Raw genomic sequence first — 26,920 nt, forward strand, 5'->3', positions numbered from 1 at the left:
GCATTTCTCAAGAGCAAAAAGTGGATTATTATTCTGTTAGTACGAGCTCGGGTGGATTTTTTGCTGACCACACAGACTTTCTGGTGGTGGTGATGGTGGTTTGAGGTGTGTCATCGTAATGACAAGTGCTGCAATGTCACAGAGCAGTCTGTTCTGGGTCTGTCTCCACTGGTCAGTTTTGTCAACAAGTTTCTCCATAATTGTCTTATTTATCCACACCCACAAGTTTTGTATGAGCTGTTTGTTCTTTATGCCAACTTGACCCTTACTGATGAACACAACATCTGTAGAGCACATGGATTCTTTTCTCTCACTATGCCAATAAAAAAAAGGGGTCATTGCAAACCTGAGGTGAATAGTAACCCTGCTCTTGCAGACTATTGATAATGTAGCAGTGCAGTGTTTTGTTTTTTGTTTTTTATGTACCGACTGCACAGTTCCTCTGTCATGATGCCATGCTTAACATATAACATATACCAGTAATGTTTTAGCAGGTTTATATATAGAATATTTTAGATTGGGCATCATAGTAATTTAGTTAATTATAATAATCACCTTATTCCGATGTCTAGACTGCAGCCAAATGAGTGGTGTCGCACATGTACTATTTTCATTGCTTCACACTTATCACAAGCATAAAATTTCTCAGTACTGTCATTTATGCAAAATATAATTTTCTCACTGTAGTGTCAGTTAAATAAAATAATCATTCACAGTTTATTTATTTCTATTACTTTTCGAGGAGAAAAGCTTCTGTGGAAGCCAAGAAGTGTTTTTTCAGATGATTGATATATTTTTGTACTGTATGATTATCAGACCAAGCAGGCAATCTTTTGCCTCAAACATACTTCTGCCTTACTGTATGAGTAATATACTGGAGATGATGCCATGTGCACCTGATGTAGTTTAGGCTGAAGATTCCGTCTTAGCTGGTGGTATTGGTCACACATGGCGCTTTATCATTCTTCGGGTGGAGTGGGAGTCGAGGCAGGGAACCATAACTTGTATTTAGACGACATGGGTGGAATGAGGAACTGACTGAAACTAATAGGAGTATGGACTTCCAACTGATCTGTGGGTGTACCACTGCACTTGTTATGTACCTACAGTGACTGCTGACATTCTCACATAAAGGTCTGCACAGCATCTCCACATTTTATGTGTGTACATATACTTGGGGTAGGCTAAGAAAAGCTTCACATAACTGGCTTTAATTTATTCTCTACTAATTTCAGCCACTCTGAAGGTTTCAATCACTCTTGGCTTTTACATTTCCCTATACCCCATGTTAAAAAAAAACCCCCAAAAACAAACATTCACAAGAAATGTATTAACTGAAGCAAAGGATGGCACGTTAATGTCTTAGAAGATGGATTTAACATTGTGAGCTGATGCTAATTAGAAGGGGACCAGAAATGTTTTCTTTTCTTTTACATACTCATTCCACATTCTTCATAGATGGGTAAAGAAAATGTAGAGCTCCTCTGTTTTGTCCAGCTCTGTCTCTGGTTAAATGGTGTTCAGGTTGTTGGTTACCTTTTTTGTCTCTAGAGTGTGCCTTCCATTAGCTGAAAACGACACTGTCTCTGCAGTTAGATTACTGCTGATCCATGCTGTTGACTGTTACTGATTTATATTTGTTAGCAGCAGCCATCTGTTGTGCAAAAGTAACATGTAAATAAGGAGTACATGAAGTAAATGCTTTAATATATTTATGTAATTTATATATGCATATATATGTTTTATGTTTGATTTTATGTTTTCTTTGCTATTTGCATTTAGTTAGTGAACCAATTGAAATTATCTGCATCCATGGAACTTGGTGTTTTTATTTATCTATCCATTTTTGGTACTGCGTGTCATCTCTGGCACTCACACTTTCAAATTCACTGTATGGATTTTAAAGGTATGTCATTAAAAAAACAAACAGAATATTGTACTCGCTGCTGTATTGAGGGAAAACACAGGTTAATTCTGCACTACAAAAATTCCTAGTAACAAACAGTATCTGCAGCATGTTGCAGTAACGTGAAGAAACAAAGTAATTAAAATCTACTGTTGAGTATTTATAGTAAAACTGCTCAGAATCAACTATGATGTTGAATTTTATATTTTACTTAAACAAGCGATTCATAGGTAATTGATGGAGAGAATTGTTTTCATTAGCATACTAAACATCATAGAATGAAGGGAAAAGTATAATGTAGCGAGGTCAAAGTAAATGTTTATTCCCCCCTAATAATGCTTTATAAATATGGAAGCACCTTTGTTCTACACAAACTCGCAGCCAGCCATTGTAGCGAGCGTCGTCCTTTCCAATGAAGCATGGCTGAAGCTTTCTTGTCATTTATCTCTCATCAGTGCTGTTCCTGGTGACGGATGATACTTGATATTCAGAGGGTCGCTTTGTCTCCTCAAATTAATCAGATGCGCCTGAGAACCACCAGGGAGAAATCGTTGGTGTAATGTAAAATACCGTAACAAAGGCTGGCTGTAAAACACAATATGCAAGTATGTATTAAAAAGATTTTAATGGAAAATCCATGCTCTTTGTGAATCTCTGTGGTGTGATTTGGATGATAGGCAGGGAGGGGGGGTAACAAAAGTCTATGGGTCATGAGAGAAAACTGTAGAGATTACTTTACCACTCTTTTATTCATCTGTATGGACTTGATGTAAAGGTTATAGAAGGGAAACTGAAAATGGGTTTCCTAAGAGGCTAAAAAATTCAATTTTCTCTCATGATCACAGTTTATATTGCACTAGTTTCACATTAAAGAGCTTTGATGACCTTTTCAATATGAATGACTTGTCACAAGTATAGTCTAGGCCTGTGTCTGCTTGCAAATGGATTATGTGCCAAGATTTGACTTAATGATACGTCACTGTTAAGGTATCAGAATGCAAATGCTAATTATTTACTGATGTAAGGAATTATGTTCCATTTTAATGTATTGCATGGGACAAAACTCTCAAACATATATAGTAATAATTTTAGTTCAGTGTTCTAATTTATTTAAGGTGACGTGGTAATTCTGTCTATACAGTCTTATACAGTGGGGCAAAAAAGTATTTAGTCAGCCACTGATTGTGCAAGTTCCCCCACTTAAAATGATGACAGAGGTCAGTAATTTGCACCAGAGGTACACTTCAACTGTGAGAGACAGAATGTGAAAAAAAAATCCATGAATTCACATGGTAGGATTTGTAAAGAATTTATTCGTAAGTCAGGGTGGAAAATAAGTATTTGGTCAATAACAAAAATACAACTCAATACTTTGTAACATAACCTTTGTTGGCAATAGCAGAGGTCAAACGTTTACTATAGGTCTTTACCAGGTTTGCACACACAGTAGCTGGTATTTTGGCCCATTCCTCCATGCAGATCTTCTCAAGAGCAGTGATGTTTTGGGGCTGTCGCCGAGCAACACGGACTTTCAACTCCCGCAACAGATTTTCTATGGGGTTGAGGTCTGGAGACTGGCTAGGCCACTCCAGGACTTTCAAATGCTTCTTACGGAGCCACTCCTTTGTTGCCCGGGCGGTGTGTTTTGGATCATTGTCATGTTGGAAGACCCAGCCTCGTTTCATCTTCAAAGTTCTCACTGATGGAAGGAGGTTTTGGCTCAAAATCTCACGATACTTGGCCCCATTCATTCTGTCCTTAACACGGATCAGTCGTCCTGTCCCCTTGGCAGAAAAACAGCCCCATAGCATGATGTTTCCACCCCCATGCTTCACAGTAGGTATGGTGTTCTTGGGATGCAACTCAGTATTCTTCTTCCTCCAAACACGACGAGTTGAGTTTATACCAAAAAGTTCTACTTTGGTTTCATCTGACCACATGACATTCTCCCAATCCTCTGCTGTATCATCCATGTGCTCTCTGGCAAACTTCAGACAGGCCTGGACATGCACTGGCTTCAGCAGCGGAACACGTCTGGCACTGCGGGATTTGATTCCCTGCCGTTGTAGTGTGTTACTGATGGTGACCTTTGTTACTTTGGTCCCAGCTCTCTGCAGGTCATTCACCAGGTCCCCCCGTGTGGTTCTGGGATCTTTGCTCACCGTTCTCATGATCATTTTGACCCCACGGGATGAGATCTTGCGTGGAGCCCCAGATCGAGGGAGATTATCAGTGGTCTTGTATGTCTTCCATTTTCTGATGATTGCTCCCACAGTTGATTTTTTCACACCAAGCTGCTTGCCTATTGTAGATTCACTCTTCCCAGTCTGGTGCAGGTCTACAATTCTTTTCCTGGTGTCCTTCGAAAGCTCTTTGGTCTTGGCCATGGCGGAGTTTGGAGTCTGACTGGTTGAGGCTGTGGACAGGTGTCTTTTATACAGATGATGAGGTCAAACAGGTGCCATTCATACAGGTAACGAGTGGGGGACAGAAAAGCTTCTTACAGAAGACGTTACAGGTCTATGAGAGCCAGGGATTTTCCTTGTTTGAGGTGACCAAATACTTATTTTCCACCCTGATTTACGAATAAATTCTTTACAAATCCTACCATGTGAATTCATGGATTTTTTTTTCACATTCTGTCTCTCACAGTTGAAGTGTACCTCTGGTGCAAATTACTGACCTCTGTCATCATTTTAAGTGGGGGAACTTGCACAATCGGTGGCTGACTAAATACTTTTTTGCCCCACTGTAAGAGTCTCAGTGGTATGTTGGCCATAAGTAGGTTTTTCTCCTTTGTTTTTCTTTTGTATCTTATGTTGACTAAATTGTGTTTGACAGATATGGAGTCTGGTAGACCCCTGGCTTCATCACCTGAACCGTTCTTCCTTCATATGGCCTCATCTAAAGCCAGCTCATCCCCTGCTCCACCCCAGAAACTCCACACCAAGTCCAGAGCGACCCCTAGTCCTATAGTCAGCTCTCCCATCACCATTTCTGGTATGTATAGACAGTATAGAGAAAATTTTACATTAGACTTAGATGTGCTCAAAGTAATAGCACAAGGTTACAGTTAGTAAGACTTTCAACATTCATTCAAGTGGTTTAGGAAAAGTATTGCGTTAGCTGTGTGTAAAAAAAAAAAAAACAAAAAAAAAAACAAAAAAAACAAAAAAAACCAAAAAAAAAACAGTTGCCTTACAGAACAGTTTCATGGCCAGATGAGGCCTGTTCCCTTACAGTTCTACGACAAATTAAGGAGATAAAACATGTGGAGTCGATTTTGCATTTGGTAGACGTTCACTGAAACTCTCTTTATCATATCCAAAAAGATGTCACTGCACGTGAAGGAGGCCATCATTAAGCAGGAAGATCAAAATAAACCAGATAAATCAAAGAGAGAGCAATTTTACAAGTGACCAGATCAGAAAAGAAAGGAAGCATTTGCTGGCTTAGCAACACCAAAAGGCCATAGAAGATAACTAAAGTACATGATCACAGAATTATTTCCATGGTTAAGAAAAACCATGGAAACAAACCGCTCTTTATACAGAAAGACAAAATTATAAACATCTTAAAATATGTAAAACACCTTACCCAGTCCTGGTTAACAACAAGAAAAGAAAACTTTGGCTAGATGAAACCAGATGGAAGTATAAAAAGTAGGGAGAAGGAGAGAAACTGCTCCTGATCCAAAGCATAACAGCATAGACTTAAAACATGGTCTAACATGACGGAAGCAATGTAATGGCATGGGCATGTTTGGCTACCAGTGGAACAGAATTACTAATCTTTGTTAATGATGTGGCTGCTGATACCAGGATAAATTATGAAATGTACAGGGCTATATTCACTGCTCAGATCCAGTCAGATCCTGCAAAATTGAATGAACAACATTTCACAGGGCAAATGGACCCAATGTAAACTACGAAAGCAATGCAAATGTTTCTTAAGGCAAATAAATGGAATATTCTTCAATGACCAAGTCAATCACCCGATATTAATCTAATAGAAGATCCTTTTCGGTTACTGAAGACAAAACTGAAGGCTAAGAGATCCACAATCGTGGTAGCCAAAGGCAGAAGATTTCAAGGCAGGAAAAAGATGGCATCAGGCAGTAATTGACTGCAAAGGAGTTTCATCCAAGTACTGAAAACAATTCTTATGTTTAAAATTGTTAGTTTGTGTAATTCCTTGTGAATCTATGTTTATTTTTATTTCAACTATGTATAAAAATTTCTGAAATTGTCAATGCAGTACTTTTGTTAATCCCCTTGAATTAAAGGTTAAAGGCTTACAGACTGGAGCGTAGATCTTAATTAGATCACTCTCAGATCTTAATTAATTATTTATTCAGTTATTCTACTCATATTTCAGACAGAGTAAAAATATATAATAGAGAGGTTGAAGTTCAATAGTGCAGTGCTGCACGCAGAACCCGCAGTCTTCAGTTCACTAGCTATGAATATAAATTTTAAACATATCCATCATTCTGACTGACTTTTCAGACGGTCCACAAATTATAAATGCAAATTTATTTAAAGGAGCCATCCAGCTAAATTCTCCAGAAGAACTGAATTCAAATTTCACAATGCAGTCGAGGATTTAAGGCACCTTTCCTCCAGTCTTTAACATGTTATAGTTTTGATAGAAATGAAAAGGCCATTGAATTAATGAATGTCAACAGTTAAAAAGCTGTGTGTGTCCTTGTGGATTTCTTTTGACAACTTTTAGTTCCCGTTTATTTTGTGTGATTTGACACGTCTGTCGGCCTCACACTGTGCGTGCAGCCACCAACATCTCTTGGTTTCTCTGAATACTAATTGTGGCCAAAGCTATTATGCATTAAGCAACAGTGATGCGTAAGCTGTCAGATGCCCCGTGACCGCAAAATAATGTGCAAATTTACATATCCTGGTTTGTAATTATTTTTTCCTTCATGATAAGATGCCCGCAAAACCAGTTGTGGCTTTGGTGTTTTTTTGTGCGTGTGTGTCATGCTATCACCATGCTATCACAATAAAGAACAGACACTCTCATAAATAATTCATTTTTACATCCGTACACTCAACGTGCATAGAAATTTCTCAGATAATTTATTTTGCACTGAGCAGTAAATGCTGAAAGCGCACTCGCACCTCTGTAGTCACATCATTGTTAAGAGTATTAACTAAATTGAGTTCCTTCAAAGATTTCTCATCCCCTTTGGGAGGTACGTATCACAAGCCCACCGATGACAACACTCCTTTGAACAGAATTATAGTGGAGCATTCCTAAGTTTGTGAGCTTATCTCTGAACTGTTTTATTCAGCACCACCTATTATATTTAACAGTGGAAGAGCAAGTGTCTGATTCAATACTGATATCTAAGAAAATTGCCCTATTTTGGTAATTTTTTACATTTTTAATCTGGTGAAATATTTTATCACTTTGTTACTTTGTTGACATATGAAGTCCAAAACTTAAGACCAAAGAATAAAGTTTTTTTTTTTTTTTAAATGTTATTCAACTATCCAGAAATAAGATTTCTGTCTTGATTAATGGAAGTTTGCTCCTGTCTCTGATAACACTTATTAGGCAACAGTATTCATTGTACCACAAGGTTCTGTTCTTTGTCCTCTTATTTATTTATTTATTTTCAGTCTACACTTAACTAAATACTGAGAGGCTAATTCTGATTTAAGATTTTTCCAGCTTAGGTCTGTTGCAACGCAAGCAGAGATGATGATTAGTCATCCTTTTATTTTAACTCTCTACTCACTCGTTTTACTAAGTCAGTGGCTAAAATTCAAAAGTAAATTCAAGTTATTTTTTTTCTTTTATTTAATACGATCTGTGTCTATTGGATATTTTTCTTTTAAATGTCATCATGAAGCCCATTGTGATGTGTGATAATACATTCTTTATTTAACAATATAGTCACTGTATTGGGAATATGTTGTATCAACATGTAGGCGTGTAAAGATTTGATAGGAAGCTGGATGGTGATCAGTAGATTCAGTGATTCTTATAACTGTTTACTTTGCTCTCCAGGTCATTCGCTGCGAATAATGGAGGATGAATGTGTAAATATGTCTGTCAGCCCCAATGGTTTGAATTTAGCCAACTCTCCTGTCGCGCTCAACGCATCAAGTTCAAGCTGCTCTGAGTTTGGAGGCCTAGGATTTCTCGGTTTGTCTGCCTTGGCTGCTCCATCACAGCTTGGTACTTTTCCAGGTAATGATGCTTAAGATACTTATATATTTCACATTTTTCTCATTTTGATAATGGATGTGAATCTAGTGAATACTGTGAAATAGGGCTGTTATTAAGTTAAATCCAGTTCTCCACTAGTTCACTAACAGATTATTAATGCCTAACTGTACAATGTCTTTCTCTCGCACTCAGATTGGTGGCGGACATCTGAGACACAAACCAGAGCAGCTGCAGCCTTCTTCCCCCCTCTTTTAGGCCTGCATCCCTTTGTTTTATCAACCTTCAAGAGCCACGATCCTGTTGATTTCCAGTCACGGCCTTCAGGTAAAAGATCTCTTGCGAAATTATTCCCTAGTCTTACTTTTGTGCCCTATTAGGCAATAAAAAGGACGTGTAAATTAAAAGTGATTAACAAGGAAAGCGTATGCACAAATTACATACTGCTTTTAATATCAAACTTGCCTTGTTAAGTGCAATTACTGTGTGGTCGTTAACCTCATATACTTTTCTTGTTCCTTTTAATTGTCCTCTTAACATGTTGATAGTAATATGAGTCATATTACTTGTTCTTATAAGTGTCCACTAAAATAAATGTGTAATGCCAGTTTCTTTAGGTGTTAATGGAACAGTGAATGGCAGGAGTGCTTCCTCTCCTGCTGGGAACGCTCCTGCTATGAACACTAGTTCATTACTAGCAAAGGGAAAGAAGGAGACACCTCAAACCAACAGTCATGAGCCGGGCCAGCTACACCAGAAAGCCGTTGAGAAAGCAAACCAAAAGGTTAATATTTGGTCAAACACTTAAGAGCCTTTGATAGCGGTGTATTCCACTCCATGCAAACTCACTTTAGTGTTTTCATCTATTAAAAGTTTATTGCTTAGTCCCTCCTCTATAACCTAATGAAAAAAATGTTGACTTTGTATTATTACCATTAAGAAACCCAACAAAAGACCACTAGAGACATCGAGCATGAGTGGCAGCCAATCAGAGTCTCAGTCAGAAAGCTCCAGCGATGTTGAGGAAAGCAGCAGCGACCCTGACGATATGGAAGAGGAAGATGATGATGATCAGAGCAGCAACAGTGAAGAGTCCAGTTATGAAAAACAGAGTCCAGCTAAGCCGAAAGTCAAAGTAAGTGTGTCTCTTGAACTGCTCTGTAAACAGTGTGTTTAGCTAAGCTCTGAAAATCCGTTAAGATCAGTTTTTGCTGAAAACGTTCTCAAAATATTTTCCTTTTAGTCTAATAGTTGATTAATGTGAAAAAGCTTGCTTCAGTTTGTTTCTAGGGTAAGAACAAATAAAGGTTCATTTGTATTTAAAAAATAAAAAATGCTTTCTGTTGATTAGATGGTAGTTGGTTTGTCAATAGCAGCCTCTTTGGTGGGTGTCAAACTAGGCTTTGTGCTAGCTGACAGAGCTGCCACCATGAGGCTCTCTCAGTAGGAGCTGAAATGACATTCTGTCTTCTCTGTTTGCCTCATCCTCCTACTCAGCGGCTGACACACAACACTCCCGAGAGTAAAAAGAAGAGACCTTGCACAGTTGATGGCAGCTCAACTCAAGACGGACATTGTAACAATGTTCGTTTGACTTCCTTTTATCACCCCCAGTCTTATTCCAGTCCTGCTGGCCTGCTTCAGTCTGCAGCACTGTTTCTCCAGAGGCCCAGGACTTCAGAAGAGGAATGCCAGCAGCACACCAGTGTCATACAGGCCACAGGACTGGCAGTTAGCAACAGTCCCTTACCACAATCCCAGAGAGCGGCTTGTCCTCTGCCTTTTAGATCTTCTCCCAGCCCCATCTTCTTCTCCAACTCATCAAAGCATTTGGCCACTTTAACATCAGCAAAGCGCTTCCATCCTTCATCCTCGCCAAAGCATGCTTCTGTCTCCTCTTCTCCTAAACCTCTTGCCCTCTGCTCCACTAAAAAGTCCCTCTCTCAGTGTTCCCCACTGAAACCTCTTTGTTCACCCAAACCTCCTTACCCATCATCTTTACCCAAACCACAAACACTGCTGGCCTCAAAAGGAGAGTCCCATATGACCAAATTTTTGATGCCCTCTAACAAACACAGACATCCCATCAATAACACGAAGGACAGCAGTGGAAACTTCCCAGATCAAAGCCTGTTACTCTTACACACTTCTAAATCGAAACAGGTGAGTTACAGTATCGAAGCACATGAAATAAATGACAGCAATGAAGTCTAAAGCGTTTCCTCCTCCGCATCCACGCACACATAATCCTGTTTTTATTTGTTTATCAGCCACCATGGTTTCTGTCATGAAATGATTTTGTTCTTTCACAACAGGCGCCTTTATCTGGGCTTTTATCATACTTGGTGAGCATCTGACCACTACATCACTAGAAGTGACAGTGTGTTTAGCTCTTGTGGGAATACTTCACAAAACTGACAAGCAATTAGCTCTGTTATGCTTTGGGCTGTTTATTATCAAGAGAGAGAAACTGGCCTCTTTTGCAGGACTCTGTTATTGTCACTATCCTAAGAAGGAGGGAAATGTAGCAATCTGTAACAAGAGGGGTTTTAATTCGGATGATGGCTGTACATTAAATGCATGCTTTTGATTGCCAGATTTTGACAATGGCAACAAATAGAAGATGACAGCTAATGTCTCATGATGGCTGTAAGCCAAACAATTTGAAAATATTTTTCCCATAGCCGCCCGGGTTTCTTCATTGTTTCTGACAGGCTCAAGCCATCTCTTCATTGTTACTGTCACTTATTACACCTTAAATTCCTTAATTTACAGCCCACAGCAGTGTAATATGAGTGACAGTTGGTGTAATTATTTCCTCCTTTTTGTGTGTGTTCCTTTTTATTTTTTTATTTATAAAGCCCCTCAATTCCACGGATTCTGTGAAGCAAGTTTTCTCTCAGCGACCAAAGAGCCAAAGCTGGTAAAAACAAAAACAGAAAATCACAATTAAGCGTCCACTTCACTGTTGCTGACACCACCTGAATTATAGTCGTATCAGTGAGCTGTTTTCTTTCCACATCAGCAGTAGCAACATGTTCCTGAACCTTTATCCTAACGGAGCGATCAACGGTGCAGTTCAGGATGCCCCTCTGGCCCTTATCACTAAGCCCCGCATCGAGAGCAGCACCCCCAACAGCAAGCCTCTCTTAGCAGCCACCAGTCCTCCCTGCTCCATGCCTATCAACTTGAGCACTGGCGCCAAGGAAATGTTGGACAGCTCCGCCTCCCCACTTAAGACTTCTGCTTCATCGGAACCCAGATCAAGGAAAACTACCAAGACGGTGCATTCGGGAAAGAGCCTCACCAGAACCAACACATCCTGTCTGCCTGTAGATTTGGTCAGAGGCAGTGAGCCTGATATCCACAGCAGCAAAAACTCAGACGACTCTTTAGGGGACGATTACGATGATGATGAGGATGAAGATTCTGGGAGCAGTTTTTCAGGTTAGATTAATTAGACCTGTCTTTTAATTAAATAAAGAATAACATGATCATACTTTATTGCTGATAGAAGCTGTGAAATATGAGGTAGGTCCTGGAAATTAGCTGTGCTCAGTGTGGTTTGAATGTGTGTGGACTCTTAATTAGGTAATAATTTATCTCTCTCTGTATGTGGCACACTGGAATCCCCCACAGAGTCAGAGAGCATCCTGGGGAGCGACTCTGATGCCTTTGAGGATGATGTCAAGGAGTCTGTTGAGACTGAAGCAGATAGCGATGCAGAAAGAAGTCCTCTGAAAGTAGCTCAAACCTCATTGTCTACTCAAAAGTCCTCCTCGAGCCTCTCAGCCACCCCCTCCCTGCTCAACATCCAGATTACCAAACCTCCAAGTCTACATAGTAGTTTTTTCAGCCCCACCACCAGCACCGGAGCAATGGGCAAACAAAGTGCACCATCACCACCCTTCACATTTGCTTCGCAGCCAGGTAATAAATAATAAATCCATAATCCAGATGAAATATCAATTTGATATAAAACTCAGCTACAATTCAGGCTTCAGTGAGAGATGACGCATTTTGAAGTAAAATATAATTAATGATCTTGTCAACAAACTTGTAAAGTAAAGATATTATTAGCGTATTTTACTCAATACTGCATATGCTACTTGTACTGCTGAACCACTGGGGCATCTGTGAGGTTTGCACCCTCCTACAAAACATTAAAATGCTGTTTTGTGTGGTGTTGCGTATCGATACCCACATGGGGACTGTAGTTTAATACTGAAAACCGTTAGCCACAACAGGCATCAAATATGTCTCCTTGAAGCAGGATTTATATTTTAACGGATGGCGGGTTTGCGGGTCTGCTCAGGTCCCTCAGAAGGCGAGAAAAGCGCTGAGTCATTTCTCCTATTTTCTAGGATCGGGGAGGAGGAGGAGGGTTACGGATGAGAGAGTTCTGCGATTGCCTCTTGAGTTTGGGTGAGAGATTGAGCCTGCACTTTGTATCAAAAGAGCCAGATAAAGGTTTGATATTCTGACCATGCCCAATTTGTTCTCAGTGTCATATTTGCTGTAGTGTTGGTGTTTAGGCTGTAGGTGTTAAAGTAAAATGTCAGCTCACTGATGGCTGAAAAGTGACCTTTCGCACATCAGCTGCAGCTAACTTTTTCTTGGTGGAGCAGCTTAAAACGCACAGTATGGGCACCAACAGACAGTGCAGTTATATTTGCAGGTCTGCCACATCGGTTAAATATTAGAGTTTTCAGTTAAACCTAAATTAATGACATATTTATTCTTCTAACAAATCATTCTCTCCTTTACCATGTTATTTGTCTAATTCGCTTTTAAGATTTTGCTGACTTGTGTAAACAAGACACACTGGAGATTAAAGTGGTAATCATGGGGTAAAGACTGCAGCTGGTACTCAAAAAAACCCTTCCAGATTTGAATGCGGTGACATCTTCATCAATGTCCAAATAGAAGCAGACCACAAAAATATACCTTCTCTCCTTTGGGGACTTTGTGAGTAATACATCATAGTGGGATGGAAATTAAATGAGGCCTGTCAGTTGGACAGCAGTTGGGGTTTAATTGCATCCAGCCTCAAAACAGACATGCAACATTAGCAGCTCCCTGCCCACAAATTCTGCAGGCTTGAACGAGGACAGCCTTTCATCTTGTAGGGATGTTTTTCATTACCAGGTTCACAGGAAGCAGAGGCCGCAAAGCTATATTTCAGCCTAGTTTTGCTGTCTGGGATACAATCCTACATGTGTTTTCTGTAAGCTGTAGTCCAGTGGAGCTCATGGGAACTGCTGGGCTAGCCAGTGACCATTTATTTACACTCTGGTGAACAACAAGGCCACAGACTACACTGTGAGCATCAATTCTATATTAACTATGTTTTACTTGGTGTCTTTTTGTTTTGTTTTTTCCATTCAGGTGGCAGAGAGAGACACGCATCAGGACCGTAGCGGGGCGTCTGCAAGGCGAGGTGGCTTACTTTGCACCGTGTGGGAAAAAGCTCCGACAGTATCCTGATGTAGTGAAGGTAGTGGTATTTTCTGAGAAGTGGATTTAGAGCTTTTAATGATTGCATGTACTAATCAGACTGTTGAAGGATTATGTAACGTTTGGTGGTTCCTACCTATGGATTAATTAGTGTGTGTTATTCTTTTGTCTGCAGTACTTAATCAGGAATGGAATAACTGAAATCTCACGAGACAACTTCAGCTTTAGTACAAAAATTAAAGTTGGGGATTTCTATGAAGCCAGAGAAGGGCCCGAGGTAAAGGCTTCTACCTTTTCATGTTCGTTTCTTACAGACGTGAGCTCACAGTAACAACAGTGATTATTATATGTGCAATCTTTGGTGTACAGTTAGTAGATTTTGTTAATTTTAGCCTCTCAGTGCTGATTTTGCAGAACATTTCAGCTAATCAGAAAATTACAAATAAATTTATGTGAAAGTTGCATTTTTAAACCCAGCATCTTTGGAAGGTTATAGAAATGGACTAAGATCAAAATGACCCTGTATATGGGTTTTATAGCGCTAAGCTAGCCATTTTTATCCTTCTGCTTGTATCTACTTCAAATTACCCAGGGTTTACAGTGGTTCCTACTGGCTCAGAATGAGATTGCTCCCAGCATCATAGCGATGGATGGGAGGCGCAGCCGGCGCACAAAGTCTGAGCACCAGCCGACAGGTGATAGCACTGGGGCTATACAGTGGAAACCTTATCCTCTAAATGGTGGTGAAAATAACTTCCAAGATGTCTCTGATGCCAAGTTACTTCGTAAGCTGGAAGCTCAAGGTCAGTTAACATGGAAAAATGTTTCCATGGCACCTGTTAAAGGTGGGCTTTAGACTGCCAGGAGACTCAGAAATCATTGATAACCTTTTGGGAACCCAGAATTCTTATCAGAAATTTCTTCACAGTAATTTTAATTAACTTCCGAGTTTAAATTATAGTTAAAGTCTAACTAAATTATCAGTTTTCATGCAGCTTTCCATGTTACTGATAATAACTATTAGCATTAGAAGTTGTTTTAAAGTAAGTGCAAGCTGGAAGAAGTGGGTAAACTTTGAACGTCTTCATTTGGAAAATGTCCTTTAGGTGCAAAGGCCTCCATCACGTTTTCTTATAGCTTAGTTCCAGAACAGTGAGGATGAAGTTTGACCATTCCTGCCTGCACAACTGTTAGAGTGACATGGCTTTCCAAAATATGAACATGGTTCTTTTCCATTCAGTCTCTGGTTGATTTACTTAAGTGCCTTGATCTTCCTTTTTCCAGTTGAGGTAGCGGAACAGCTTTCAAACTACATTGCTCCCTTCACCATGTTTCACATTTGGGAGTGTACAATGGCATTTGGTCCTCCAAACATTGGTAACGTGCAAAAAAAAATTTTTTTTGTCACAACTGAGACATTTTTGTCTCAGTTGTGCCTTTTCTACACAGAATGTACACAAAGAAATGTGAAGCATCCAGTTAAGCTTTTTGCACTGCTGTGTTTTTATTGGTGTCCAGTGGTTTCATTTGTGGTTTTCTGCTGGTATTGCCTGTTACCCTTCGACTGCTTTTTACTTTTTACTGCTTTCAGGGATTGTGTGTTTTGATCTTGGTGTAATATTCGCAAGGCTCTCGTGCCTGGGATGGATGGCAACAGTCCTGCATTTCCTCAATTTGTCCATCGTTTTGGACCATTTGTCTTATATTTGACAGATTAAAATTTCAGGTCTTTAAAAATGCTTGAAAAACTTGTGATCAAGGCTAGGGCTGGGCGATATGACCCAAAATTCATATCTCAATATATTTTACCTGGACGGCGATATAAGATATATATCTCGATATTTTTTTTAAGCCATAAAGTAAGAACAAAAGAGAGTTCTTAGTCAAAGCTGTGTCCCAGATGTCACACAGGCACTTTTATTAACATAGAGCATAGATGTACATAAAATTTACTCAAAAATAAATTATGAGCATTTATTAAATAATAATGCTCCATAAATAAAAGAAAACAATGTTGTTTTTGTGCATAACAAAAAGCTCACAATTGTGCAGTCAAAATGTAAACTAAAAGATGCAGAGCATAGTAACAAAGACAGATTTCACAGCTGCTCTGTTCCCAACTTCTACTGTGTGACTGACAGCATTGAGTTTGAAATCCTCTTCGTAACCACGTCTCTTAACAGGTGCCATTTATGGTCCTTATACACAGTAGGGCAGGGGTGTCCAAACTTTTTTCACTGAGGGCCACATACATAAAAATATAGGAGGGGCTGGGCCACTTACTAGAAATTGGGTATATAACCTTAACTTTAGTGTATTAAACTTAGAAAAATCACTTACAAGTGGTCGAATATATTATATTGTTGAATATAATTAAAGACAAAACTGCCTTCATCACAGCTTTCCATAAATGGATCTTTATTGATTTATTCAGAAAAAGCTTTGGTAGCTCATTCTCAGAACAGCAGCCTCAGATTTCTTCTTAGACAGAAGATTTACAGCACAGAGAAAAAACAATAAAGGGGAAATGGGACGGGCACATTTCAAGTTTGTTATTTAAGTTATTAGGCTTAGCAACACACCTATTAACGTTCGTTTGAAACCGTTATCAACATAACAGACTGAACTGGACTTAATAACAGGAGTGCATATAATTTTAGTAAATTATTCTGGTGAGTATCAGCTGCGCTGGGTATGTAAATCGGGACATCCAGCCGCGGTGCTGATCGCCACTCGTGCCAAAAATCCAGACAAATGTCACTTGATCAAGGAGCAAATCTGCATCAGATGAGATCAGCTGACTTTGCGTGTACGTGGGCAGTGCACAGCGGTGTGTACTCTGTGTGTTAACAAGAAAAGCGCATATAAGAAAGTGGTGTGCAATAGGGCTGGTTATCGTCACTGATTTCTAGAATCGATTCAATTCCGATTCACAAGGTCCCGAATCGATTCGATCCACGATTCGATTTAATTCGATTTGATTTGATTCACTTCGATTTGAATCTGGGAAATTTTGACAGTCAGATATATTATAATTCAGATCAGTACATTTACATATTTTTGTATCTATAAAAAGGAAGCTGACACATGCAAGAGTTTATCAAAGGTGTGAGCATCACAGCAGATGCCTTTGTGTCAAAGTAGCTGAAGATAAAACACAGAAAAACATGAAGGTGATTTTCCTGGCCTGGGATTTTATAAAAATATTCTGCAGTACATCAAAAACAAGAGAAAACCATTAATGAACATATGAACATTACCTCTGAAGTTACAGCGGTTTTATTAGAGACACAGCTGAGCGTTTTGCATTTTGCATAATTTTAAAAAGTTTAAATTTGTTCAGTATTGAACAGCAGAAATTAGGTTTTCTTTTCGGAAGTATATAAAACGAAAAAGAAAAAAAAACGTCGGTCGACAGCACTGTAAACAACGGTAGACTTGTGCGTAACTGCAGAAAACAGTACAGAGAGAGAGAGAGAGAGAGAGCTGTGCGTCATGGTCGAAGCAAAACAGTAAAAGCCAGAATCGATTTTAATCGATAAATCGATTATAAAAACCCACCCCTAGTGTGCAAAAGCAGGGTAGTGACAGAATTGATGCGCATTATTGATATTTGAAGCATGTGTACCTGCACATTAACACACGGGTACTGTGGAATATATTTTTTACTCACCTAAAGTGCTCGTCCACTCCCTGCAAAAAAATAGCAGCTGTGCGGTGTCTGTGGCATCAGTGCTCTCATCGCATGCGATGGAGTAAAGATCAAAAGCACAGCTTTATCAGACAGTTGCAGTTTAATGTTGGCTGACAAGTCTTCAGCAACTGGATTTCTGGACATGCTGACGTTGTTGACGGGCGCATTATTTCGGTGACTTTAACGAGGCCGTGTTTTATGAGGTCTCCATCTGAAAAAGGCTTGCCATGTCTTGCGATGAGTTGGGCGACCTCATAGCTGGCTATTGTAGCCTTTTTCTGGACCTTTTGAGCACGAAATAATTACTGTTGCTGACCCCGCAGGAGAGATACCCTTTGCTTTAATTTCTGCTCTGGCTCAGCACCAGTGTAGGATGCATAGGCCTGATGTTTGGTTTCATAATGACGTCGTACATTATACTCTTTCATAACTGCCATAATTTCAGTGCAGATCAAACAGACACACTTCCCCTTGAATTCTTTGAAGAAATATTCACTCTCCCACCATGTCTGAAATTTTCTGCATTCACTTTCTACCTTTCGCTTCTTTGGTTCTGCCATGTTTAGTAACTAACTTGGGCTAAATTTCTTCTGTGATTGTCCTTTTTGGTGGAGCAACTGCCACGATCGACAGTAGCTCCCCCTGGTGTTAAAACTAAGAAGTGCAATACACTCAAGCAAAAGTTGAAGTGCGGGCCATATTCGATTCTATTTATAAAATTACTTGCGGGCCAATTAAAAATGGATCGCGGGCCGCAGTTGGCCCGCGGGCCGGAGTTTGGACACCCCTGCAGTAGGGTAATATTACGTTGAAGCACAGTACGTATCACTCCGCGAGGCTCCTCGGTAGCCGTTAGTGATGGGATTTCCGGTTCTTTTTAGAGATCCGGCTCTTTCGGCTCGGTTCACTAAAAAGAGCCGGTTCTTTCGGCTCCGAACCGGCTCTTCAGGTTGTTTTGTTGCTTTAATTATTCAATCATTAACAATAATATAAAATTATGCAGAAAAGGAATTACTAATGTAAAAAAAGTGGTTTTATTTATATATGTTTATATATGGCCCCTAGAGACAAAGCACGTACAAACTCTAAAGCATATACAAACTCCAAAAAGCACGTACAAACTCCAAAACACATTTCTAGCGTTTACTGAACTTCCAAAACAGAGCTACCCAGATCACTTAAATTACACAATTGAAAGCATGTGTGTATTGTTTGTGTATTTATAGACAAGCACTCATATTTATTCAAATAATTTAAAAAAAAAAGTTCATTTACCTGTTACTACCACACCCCAAATCCGGTTGTTGATACTTCCTGGCTTGTGTAGCCACGAGGTAACAAAAGCTCAACACTGCGCCCTAGCATCCTGGAGCACTTCTGTTGTCTTTTGTACGTGATTCTGAGTTTGTACGTGCTTCTGAGTTTTTACGTGTTTTGGAGTTTTTACGCGTTTTAGAGTTTGTACATGTTTTGGAGTTTGGAGTTAAATATACTTTATTTATTCACTCCACATAAAATGTAATAAATAAATCATAATACAAAAAACAACTATTTACATTTTAAACTTTTAACTATTTAAATTTTCAGCTTTTTCCTTTTAAACAAATTTAACGTGAAACAACACAAAACACTGCAAACCACAACACAATTAAATATAAATGAAAATATTAAAACAAAAAGAAGATGCACATTCTCTGTCATATGGGCCTGCATGATTTCTGAATCCTTTATCATCTGCAACTGAAAATAGTGGATGATTACTATACCTTTCTAATGTGAAGTTGTTGTCCCTCGCTCTCTTTCGCTCTGGCTCTGTTCCTGTGCTGCTGCAAGTGTAACTAACGCCCCTCCCCCCTCTGCCCAGCGCAAAGTACAGGCCGCGCGTGCGGAGTTTAGCGAAAAAAAGGGCGACAGAGAGGGTGAGACAAAGAAAGAAAAAACCTCACGGCTCCCAATAAGGAGCCGGCTCGCGTCGTTCACTTCAAAGACCCGGCTCTAAGAGCCATTTCGTTCGCGAACGACCCATCACTAGTAGCCGTAATGCTCTGACAATCCATCAACCGGTGCAGCACCGTAGCTTACCAAAGTCGTACTAAAACATTTTTTGACAGATTGCTGAGCGCTGTGTACCACATAAAATCGCTTCGCGGCATTCAAGCACAACCAGAATTCATACATAAGGCGCGCTGTCAACTTTTGAGAAAATGAAAGGATTTTAGGCTGTGCAGCGCCTCTGGGCTGCATGGCGTTAGCGTGGTTAGCTAGCTAACACGTTGACCGCGTCCAGCCCCAAGCACGGGGCGATGCGCAGTAACTCGTTAACGGAGATTTGCCGTGTCCATCTTGTCGCTTCCTGCAGGTGAAGCGATGGGGGAGGAGGGGGAGTTGTGTTCAGTGAAGGAGGGGCGAGGCCGAGTAATGTTGCGTAAAGACAAAAGTGGACGAAAGAAAGGCAAACTTGCGGCTCCACAATAGTGATGGGTCGTTCGCGAACGAAATGGCTCTTAGAGCCGGGTCTTTGAAGTGAACGACGCGAGCCGGCTCCTTATTGGGAGCCGTGAGGTTTTTTCTTTCTTTGTCTCACCCTCTCTGTCGCCCTTTTTTTCGCTAAACTCCGCACGCGCGGCCTGTACTTTGCGCTGGGCAGAGGGGGGAGGGGCGTTAGTTACACTTGCAGCAGCACAGGAACAGAGCCAGAGCGAAAGAGAGCGAGGGACAACAACTTCACATTAGAAAGGTATAGTAATCATCCACTATTTTCAGTTGCAGATGATAAAGGATTCAGAAATCATGCAGGCCCATATGACAGAGAATGTGCATCTTCTTTTTGTTTTAATATTTTCATTTATATTTAATTGTGTTGTGGTTTGCAGTGTTTTGTGTTGTTTCACGTTAAATTTGTTTAAAAGGAAAAAGCTGAAAATTTAAATAGTTAAAAGTTTAAAATGTAAATAGTTGTTTTTTGTATTATATGATTTATTTATTACATTTTATGTGGAGTGAATAAATAAAGTATATTTAACTCCAAACTCCAAAACATGTACAAACTCTAAAACGCGTAAAAACTCCAAAACACGTAAAAACTCAGAAGCACGTACAAACTCCAAAACATGTAAAAACTCAGAAGCACGTACAAACTCAGAATCACGTACAAAAGACAACAGAAGTGCTCCAGGATGCTAGGGCGCAGTGTTGAGCTTTTGTTACCTCGTGGCTACACAAGCCAGGAAGTATCAACAACCGGATTTGGGGTGTGGTAGTAACAGGTAAATGAACTTTTTTTTTTAAATTATTTGAATAAATATGAGTGCTTGTCTATAAATACACAAACAATACACACATGCTTTCAATTGTGTAATTTAAGTGATCTGGGTAGCTCTGTTTTGGAAGTTCAGTAAACGCTAGAAATGTGTTTTGGAGTTTGTACGTGCTTTTTGGAGTTTGTATATGCTTTAGAGTTTGTACGTGCTTTGTCTCTAGGGGCCATATATAAACATATATAAATAAAACCACTTTTTTTACATTAGTAATTCCTTTTCTGCATAATTTTATATTATTGTTAATGATTGAATAATTAAAGCAACAAAACAACCTGAAGAGCCGGTTCGGAGCCGAAAGAACCGGCTCTTTTTAGTGAACCGAGCCGAAAGAGCCGGATCTCTAAAAAGAACCGGAAATCCCATCACTACTCCACAAGTATAGTTATAACGTAACATAGACTATATCGATATAAAGGATATTGCCACATCTTATATCTCGTATAAAAATATATCGATATTTTTTAAAAACTCTATATATCGCCCAGCTCTAATCAAGGCAGGCTTCACATCAAAAATTTTGTTTGAAAACAGTAGGCTTTGTCAGTATTTATATGCCTTTATAAACTTGTTAACTGTTCCTACTTCATGCTTAAAGACATATCGAGTGTTTTGCTGTTTGATTTGCTGTCAACAAAATTTGTTGTCTTATTGGACAGCCACAAATGGCTTTGACTCTTAGTCTCCGACCTAAACTTCCAGTTGTGATTACACCTTTAAAATCAGGCTACTCTGTTGTTTGCATTTATGGCAGTGTTTAAATTCTCCAGTTAGCTTGTCACAAAAAACAGGCACTGTCTCTGTAGGTTGTTTAGATTGATTTGGCAGGTATGTGTGGGTCAGGTTTTTCTAATATTTTGAGGACCTTATGGCATGTGTGATTTCATGCTTCATATTTTATATTTCATCATGTTGCAGAAATAGCACGACAGGCAGCTCAGATCAAAATGATGAGAAAACTAGAGAAACAGGCTATAGCGCAAGCCGCAAAGGAGGCAAAGAAACAACAAGGTAAACATCTGTCGTCAAATCAGACTCATTTGTAACACTAGATGACGTGCTTTGTGCAGACCAGATTTTCGTGTGTTTTTCAGCAATAATGGCTGCCGAGGAGAGGAGGAAAAAGAGGGAACAGCTGAAGATTCTTAAACAGCAAGTAAGGATTTATGTTTAATTTTCCACGCAGAGCTTGAGCCACTCTGCTCTTTACGCACTCCAAGGTGAAAAGGTTTTAAGCACACTTGAATAGCTTTGAAACCGTACAAGAAAGTTGCTGTTCTCCACAATGCTGCACCTTTCTCATCTGCATAGAGCCACTGTACGTCTTCATCCCCACACCGTGCTCCCCTCCACCGCTCTATAACATGCATGACTTAATAGTTAATTCATTTGATCTCGCCCTCATCCTTTTACCAGGAGAAGATCAAGCGCATTCAGCAAATTCGTATGGAGAAAGAACTCCGTGCACAGCAAATTCTTGAGGTTTGTCCTGAAAGTTATTGCAGAAACATTCTTAAACACTTCCTCTCTGCTGTTGATAGGATTTATAGGAAGGGGGGAAAAAAGGAAAAAAAGCAACCAAAGGCTATTCCTAAATTATGTGGTCCTACTTTTAGTCAGTACATGTGACTAATGCTTAATTGGTTTTTTGCAAAAAGTGCCATTGAATATGAAAATCTCCTCAGACCATGCTGGAGCTTAATGCAAAATACAGTATTTCATTAAGAAAGAGGTGGACCAGAGTTTACCGTGGCTAGGTGAAATACCTACTTTGCATTCCCTCACTAATAGAAGCTGTGAATATTTTAGCCTTCATAAATCAAATTTCAGTTGACACGCTTGGCAAGTGGCTCTTAACAGGATTTCATTGGGGCTATAATTACTGATAGAAATTTTGCTTAATTTATTCTCACTGCCTGCTGGTGTTTAATAATAACCACTGCCATTTTGTCTTTCAGTCTTAATGGGAGGAAATAATTATCTCATTGCTCAAGATTTCAGTCTGTTAGATTTGATATTATCAGGGAGCCGCTGGCTTTAAGTAGACTGACAAACGGCAATCTTGGATGTAACAAGGAAATCACTCAGTTTTAAAGTTTTCCCTGTGTAATATCTTAGTTGAAAATGAGTCAGTATGTTAGTCAAAAGCATTTGATAGATATCTCAAAGGTTTGCTTCAGTTAATACAATCGTTTGTTTGTGCTTGAATGAGTGCATCGGGTCTATTTTGCGCTTGCAGGAAAAAAGAAAAAAAAGGGAAGCAGCAGCGAGTGCCAGGATACTGGAAGCTGAGAAACGTAACAAGGTGAGATGAGGTTAATGAGCTAACCTTTGTTTTGATTTGAACGTCTGTCGCTGCTTACGTAATGTTTTTGGTTTTTGGTTTTTAGTTTAAAAAGCACTGCATTCCACGCATGTATAAATGAACACATGATTACATGTGTGTTATGTTTCCTTTCCACTTGAACTAATTTTGTTTGTAAAGGAGAGGGAGATGCGAAGACTACAAGCCGTCATACTGAAGCACCAGGTATTGTTGGCTAAGTCACACGCATTGGAAGTTTCTTATATTAGTTTAAATTTTTTTGTAATGTGTAATTTTTCTGTTTCTTAATATTTTGACAACTCTTTCTGCCAGGAGTTGGAGAGACATAGACTAGATATGGTATGAGTATGCTTCTGTGTGTTTTGACAACGTATTGTGAATGTCTTGTGTTATATGGCTGCCATCGCAACAATGGTTAACTCCTAGTTTTTGCTGTAGTCAAACAACATCCGTCTGCATGGCTTTTCCAGTACAGTGCACCGCTTATGTCTGCACTATTGATCTCTCAGATACACACATCCATTATCTGTTTGTTTTGAAACGATGTCATGTGTCTGCTTTCATCCTTTTTATGCGTATATGATTGTATAGATATGCAGCAATAATAATATATAATCTCCATGATGTCTTGGTACTTTAATATGATGTGGTTCATCAGTTTAGTGAAGATGCATTCATTATTTTGCTCGTCGCTGCAAAACAATATCTGCTGCTTGCGGTTAAAACTCTCAGCCTGCTTCTCACCAACACGCTCAGATTAATTTTGTAATGGCTGTGTCTAACACTGAGTTTATGCTTTGTGTATGCATCACTGCCCTCATTTGCTTTTTGTTTATCGCCGTGTCCCATTTTGTTTAACCGTTCATAAAATGTACAATGTGCAACACGCGCCGACTGTGACGTCTTTGTGCGTGTCATGAGGAATGACATCTGTGAACAAATGTCTTTCTTTGAAAATGATATAATCTGCGCGTCTGTGTTCTACCAGGAGAGGGAAAGACGCAGGCAGCACATGATACTCATGAAGGCTGTCGAGGCCCGCAAGAAGGTGGAGGTGAGTAACTGCTGATGTATCACAGCTTGTTTTTGCAGACTTGCTGAAGGAAGGATGAGTGAAACAAGGAAAGTTCAGCAGTCTGCTATGATGGGACATAGTACCATATGTACAGGGGCATAGGCGTGCAACGATACACAAAATTCACGGTTCGGTTCGGTTCGATACTTTGGTGTCACAGTTCGATATTTTTTCAATACAAATAAATGTTCAGGCTTTTTTAATTTGTCATTTATCAAAATTATAAATATATATTTTAACTCAAACGTACAGTTTTTAAAAATAATAAATCTATCTGATCGAGAAATCACTCATCTTTGAAAAAGAGAGTTTATTACAGAGAAATGGCTCTTTCCAAAATAAAAGCTATACTATACGCTTCTTCTGGGCTATATTCCCAGCAGCATATTAAACATATCAGGTCCCCATAAGGAGAATCATGTGCTAACGGCTGTCTAAATGACTCGGGTAAAGTTTGTAGCATGCATGCTTGTTGTTTTTGTCTGCGTCCACTTGTCTTTGCACTAGGATGATGTCGGCGTAAATGTGCAGTCATATTTGTTGTGTTCCCACTAGTGCTGCCAGCGTTAATCTGAAATGACGTTAACACCACAACACGGCAAATCTCCGTTAACGAGCTACCGCGGATCGCCCCGTGCGTGGAGCTGGACGGCGTCAACACGTTAACGAGCTAACTGCGCTAACACACTAGTTCCCACCCATGTAATTGAGCATTGCGTGGCACATCCGACATAGTGTTTTACTTTTGTCTATGACGCGCTTACCTTCGGGGGCATACGTCACATGAAAACCAAAATAGTTCCAAAGGCCAGATCTGAATGAGGGTGGGGGAGGTTCAATTTGCCATGTTGCAACGAGCTTAGCTTCTGTCTTGCTAGCTTGCGCTGCGCTCAGTGGATCTGTGCTCGACAGTGCAGCCTAGGCGGAGTAGTTGAATGCAGATCCACTGAGCTCTCAACACAGACAGCATCGTCAGAAGAAAAGTTGATCAAATAAATTAAAAAATTTGTATTGTTCGATACATATGTGTACCGAACCGAAAGTACTGTATTGAACGGTTCAATATCGATACGAGTATCGTTGCACCCCTAGTATCACATAACGCCAGAAGGGCTTTAAAACAAAAGTTAGTTTTGACACCGATTCCCAAAATCTGTTCTTCTTTTAGAGAAATAAAAAAAAAAAAAAAAACCTTTATTTCCAGTTTCTTTTGATCGTTTCAAATAATAGTGCACAATCTCTCACAGGTGTCCTGTTATTTTGAGATCTGTTGAAGGCCTTACCATGTGGTCTACATCATGGTTAAATTATTTAGTAACCCCTTTTTGACTTGTGGCTGAGAGTGTTATCATCCTGGAAGAGACCACTCCTGTCAGAATAGACATGTTCTTAAGAAGAAGGACGTGGAGAAGTGTAAATGCTGTGTTAGACTAACTGCACACAAAGATGGGTTGAGGAAATCTGTTGAATATGGTGTTGTGGTCCCTCTGTGTGCACATAACATGAGGTGTGACTGAATATAAGAGGTGAAGAATAAAATAAATTTCATTCTTAGACTCATGTGTTTGTTGGATTGTGTTTGTGCTTGTTGTTTTGTTGAGCATCTCGTGGAACATCATGTGCGGTCTGTTTATGACTGAATAATTTCATGAGGAACTGGCCATGTAAATGACCAGACATGAAAATGAAATTATAAATTCATTCATTCAGTAATGCAGTACACAGTACAAGAAAGCACATGGTGATCCTAAAAGCATTTCTTTTTTATTTCCTTTTTTGTTCTTCACTTTGTAAATCAGTGTAAATATAAGTATATTGTTTGTAAGGATTTAACTTTCCTTTAGGAGAAGGAACGTCTGAAAAAAGAAAAGAAAGATGAGAAACAATTGAACAAGGAGAGGAAACTGGAGCTCAGAAGACTAGAACTGGAAAAAGCAAAGGAGCTGAAGAAGCCAAATGAGGACATGTGTTTAGCGGATCATAAGGTATACACGCTCTGTGTTAATGTTGGCTGAGATGTTGGCAAATAGAAATAAGAGTTCATATATCCATCTTGAATAGTGTCCATCTGTCTGAAAGATCAGATTTCCCACCAGTCCAGTGATTATTTTGATATAGTTATCAACCAGTATAATCATTATTGGAGCTGTGCACATCCTTAAAGATTAGAACTGCTTTTGGTGATTTATGGTATAATTGTTTCACAATCTGTAACAAAACAGATGTTTAAGTTTAATTTAAAGCATCTGGAATTCATGAAAAGGGTTAAAACAGTGCCACCATGTGGCTCCTCGTGTTATAACACTGACCAAGTGTTCAAACTAGTCCTTCACTGAAAAATGTCTTGGAACATGCACCCCATTTTTAATTTTAAAATCAGAGCAGTTTGCAATAATGTTTGATAAACTGCAATCCAGTAACTATTATAGTTGTATAGTTTTGTGTATAATTTCTGTGTAGGTTTTATCATACTTTAAATTTTTATTTGCATTTCTTTACAGCCTCTTCCAGAGTTGTCCCGTATCCCTGGTCTGGTATTAGCAGGAAGCACCTTCTCTAACTGTCTGATGGTTTTGCAGTTTCTGCACAGCTTTGGAAAGGTGCTGGGACTGGATTTAAATTCAGACCCGCTCACTATAGGTGACCTTCAAGAAGGGTTACTGATCATTGGGGAAAATATGGAAAAGGTCCAGGACCTGTTGGTGACCATGCTCTCTGCAGCTGTGTGTGATCCTGGGGTACCTGCAGGTCACAAGGTGAATCTGTTGTTGTAATTGCAGTTTTGATTTTTGGAAGTGTAAACGCTTCCTGTGGTGTAAATAACACACACAGACATACAGCACAGACATGTTACTGTGTCCCTTTAAAATGTGGTGTTTCTGATTTTTAAATATTGCATTCTCACTGATTTGGTTATTACAATGCTGAGTGAGCTGTAATAACTAAAGAATTG

General features: G+C 39.5%; 1 protein-coding gene across 12 annotated transcripts in view; it reads left to right on the forward strand.

The window, feature by feature from the left end:
* The window catches only part of baz2bb (bromodomain adjacent to zinc finger domain, 2Bb), a 58,148-nt gene that overhangs the window by 22,938 nt on the left and 8,290 nt on the right, over positions 1-26,920 (forward strand). For 2 of the 12 annotated variants that reach the window (XM_085136280.1, XM_085136279.1), the window contains exons 2-23: positions 4,748-4,906; positions 7,940-8,122; positions 8,294-8,425; positions 8,707-8,882; positions 9,039-9,233; positions 9,596-10,261; positions 10,960-11,021; positions 11,100-11,545; positions 11,738-12,028; positions 12,463-12,523; positions 13,487-13,595; positions 13,731-13,832; positions 14,148-14,358; positions 21,485-21,577; positions 21,661-21,722; positions 21,983-22,048; positions 22,806-22,871; positions 23,052-23,096; positions 23,205-23,231; positions 23,881-23,946; positions 25,812-25,952; positions 26,469-26,723. In XM_085136280.1, coding sequence (XP_084992406.1) covers positions 4,750-4,906; positions 7,940-8,122; positions 8,294-8,425; positions 8,707-8,882; positions 9,039-9,233; positions 9,596-10,261; positions 10,960-11,021; positions 11,100-11,545; positions 11,738-12,028; positions 12,463-12,523; positions 13,487-13,595; positions 13,731-13,832; positions 14,148-14,358; positions 21,485-21,577; positions 21,661-21,722; positions 21,983-22,048; positions 22,806-22,871; positions 23,052-23,096; positions 23,205-23,231; positions 23,881-23,946; positions 25,812-25,952; positions 26,469-26,723 — 3,612 coding nt within the window. In that variant the 5' untranslated portion in view covers positions 4,748-4,749. Of the gene's footprint in view, positions 1-2,361; positions 2,512-4,723; positions 4,907-7,939; positions 8,123-8,293; positions 8,426-8,706; positions 8,883-9,038; positions 9,234-9,595; positions 10,262-10,959; positions 11,022-11,099; positions 11,546-11,737; positions 12,029-12,462; positions 12,524-13,486; positions 13,596-13,730; positions 13,833-14,147; positions 14,359-21,484; positions 21,578-21,660; positions 21,723-21,982; positions 22,049-22,805; positions 22,872-23,051; positions 23,097-23,204; positions 23,232-23,880; positions 23,947-25,811; positions 25,953-26,468; positions 26,724-26,920 lie in introns of those variants that run through there. The other 10 variants (XM_085136281.1, XM_085136273.1, XM_085136284.1 and 7 more) reach the window with 10 other exon arrangements.

This window comes from Neolamprologus multifasciatus, chromosome 16 (assembly GCF_963576455.1).
Source record: "Neolamprologus multifasciatus chromosome 16, fNeoMul1.2, whole genome shotgun sequence".
Lineage (NCBI taxonomy): Eukaryota > Metazoa > Chordata > Actinopteri > Cichliformes > Cichlidae > Neolamprologus > Neolamprologus multifasciatus.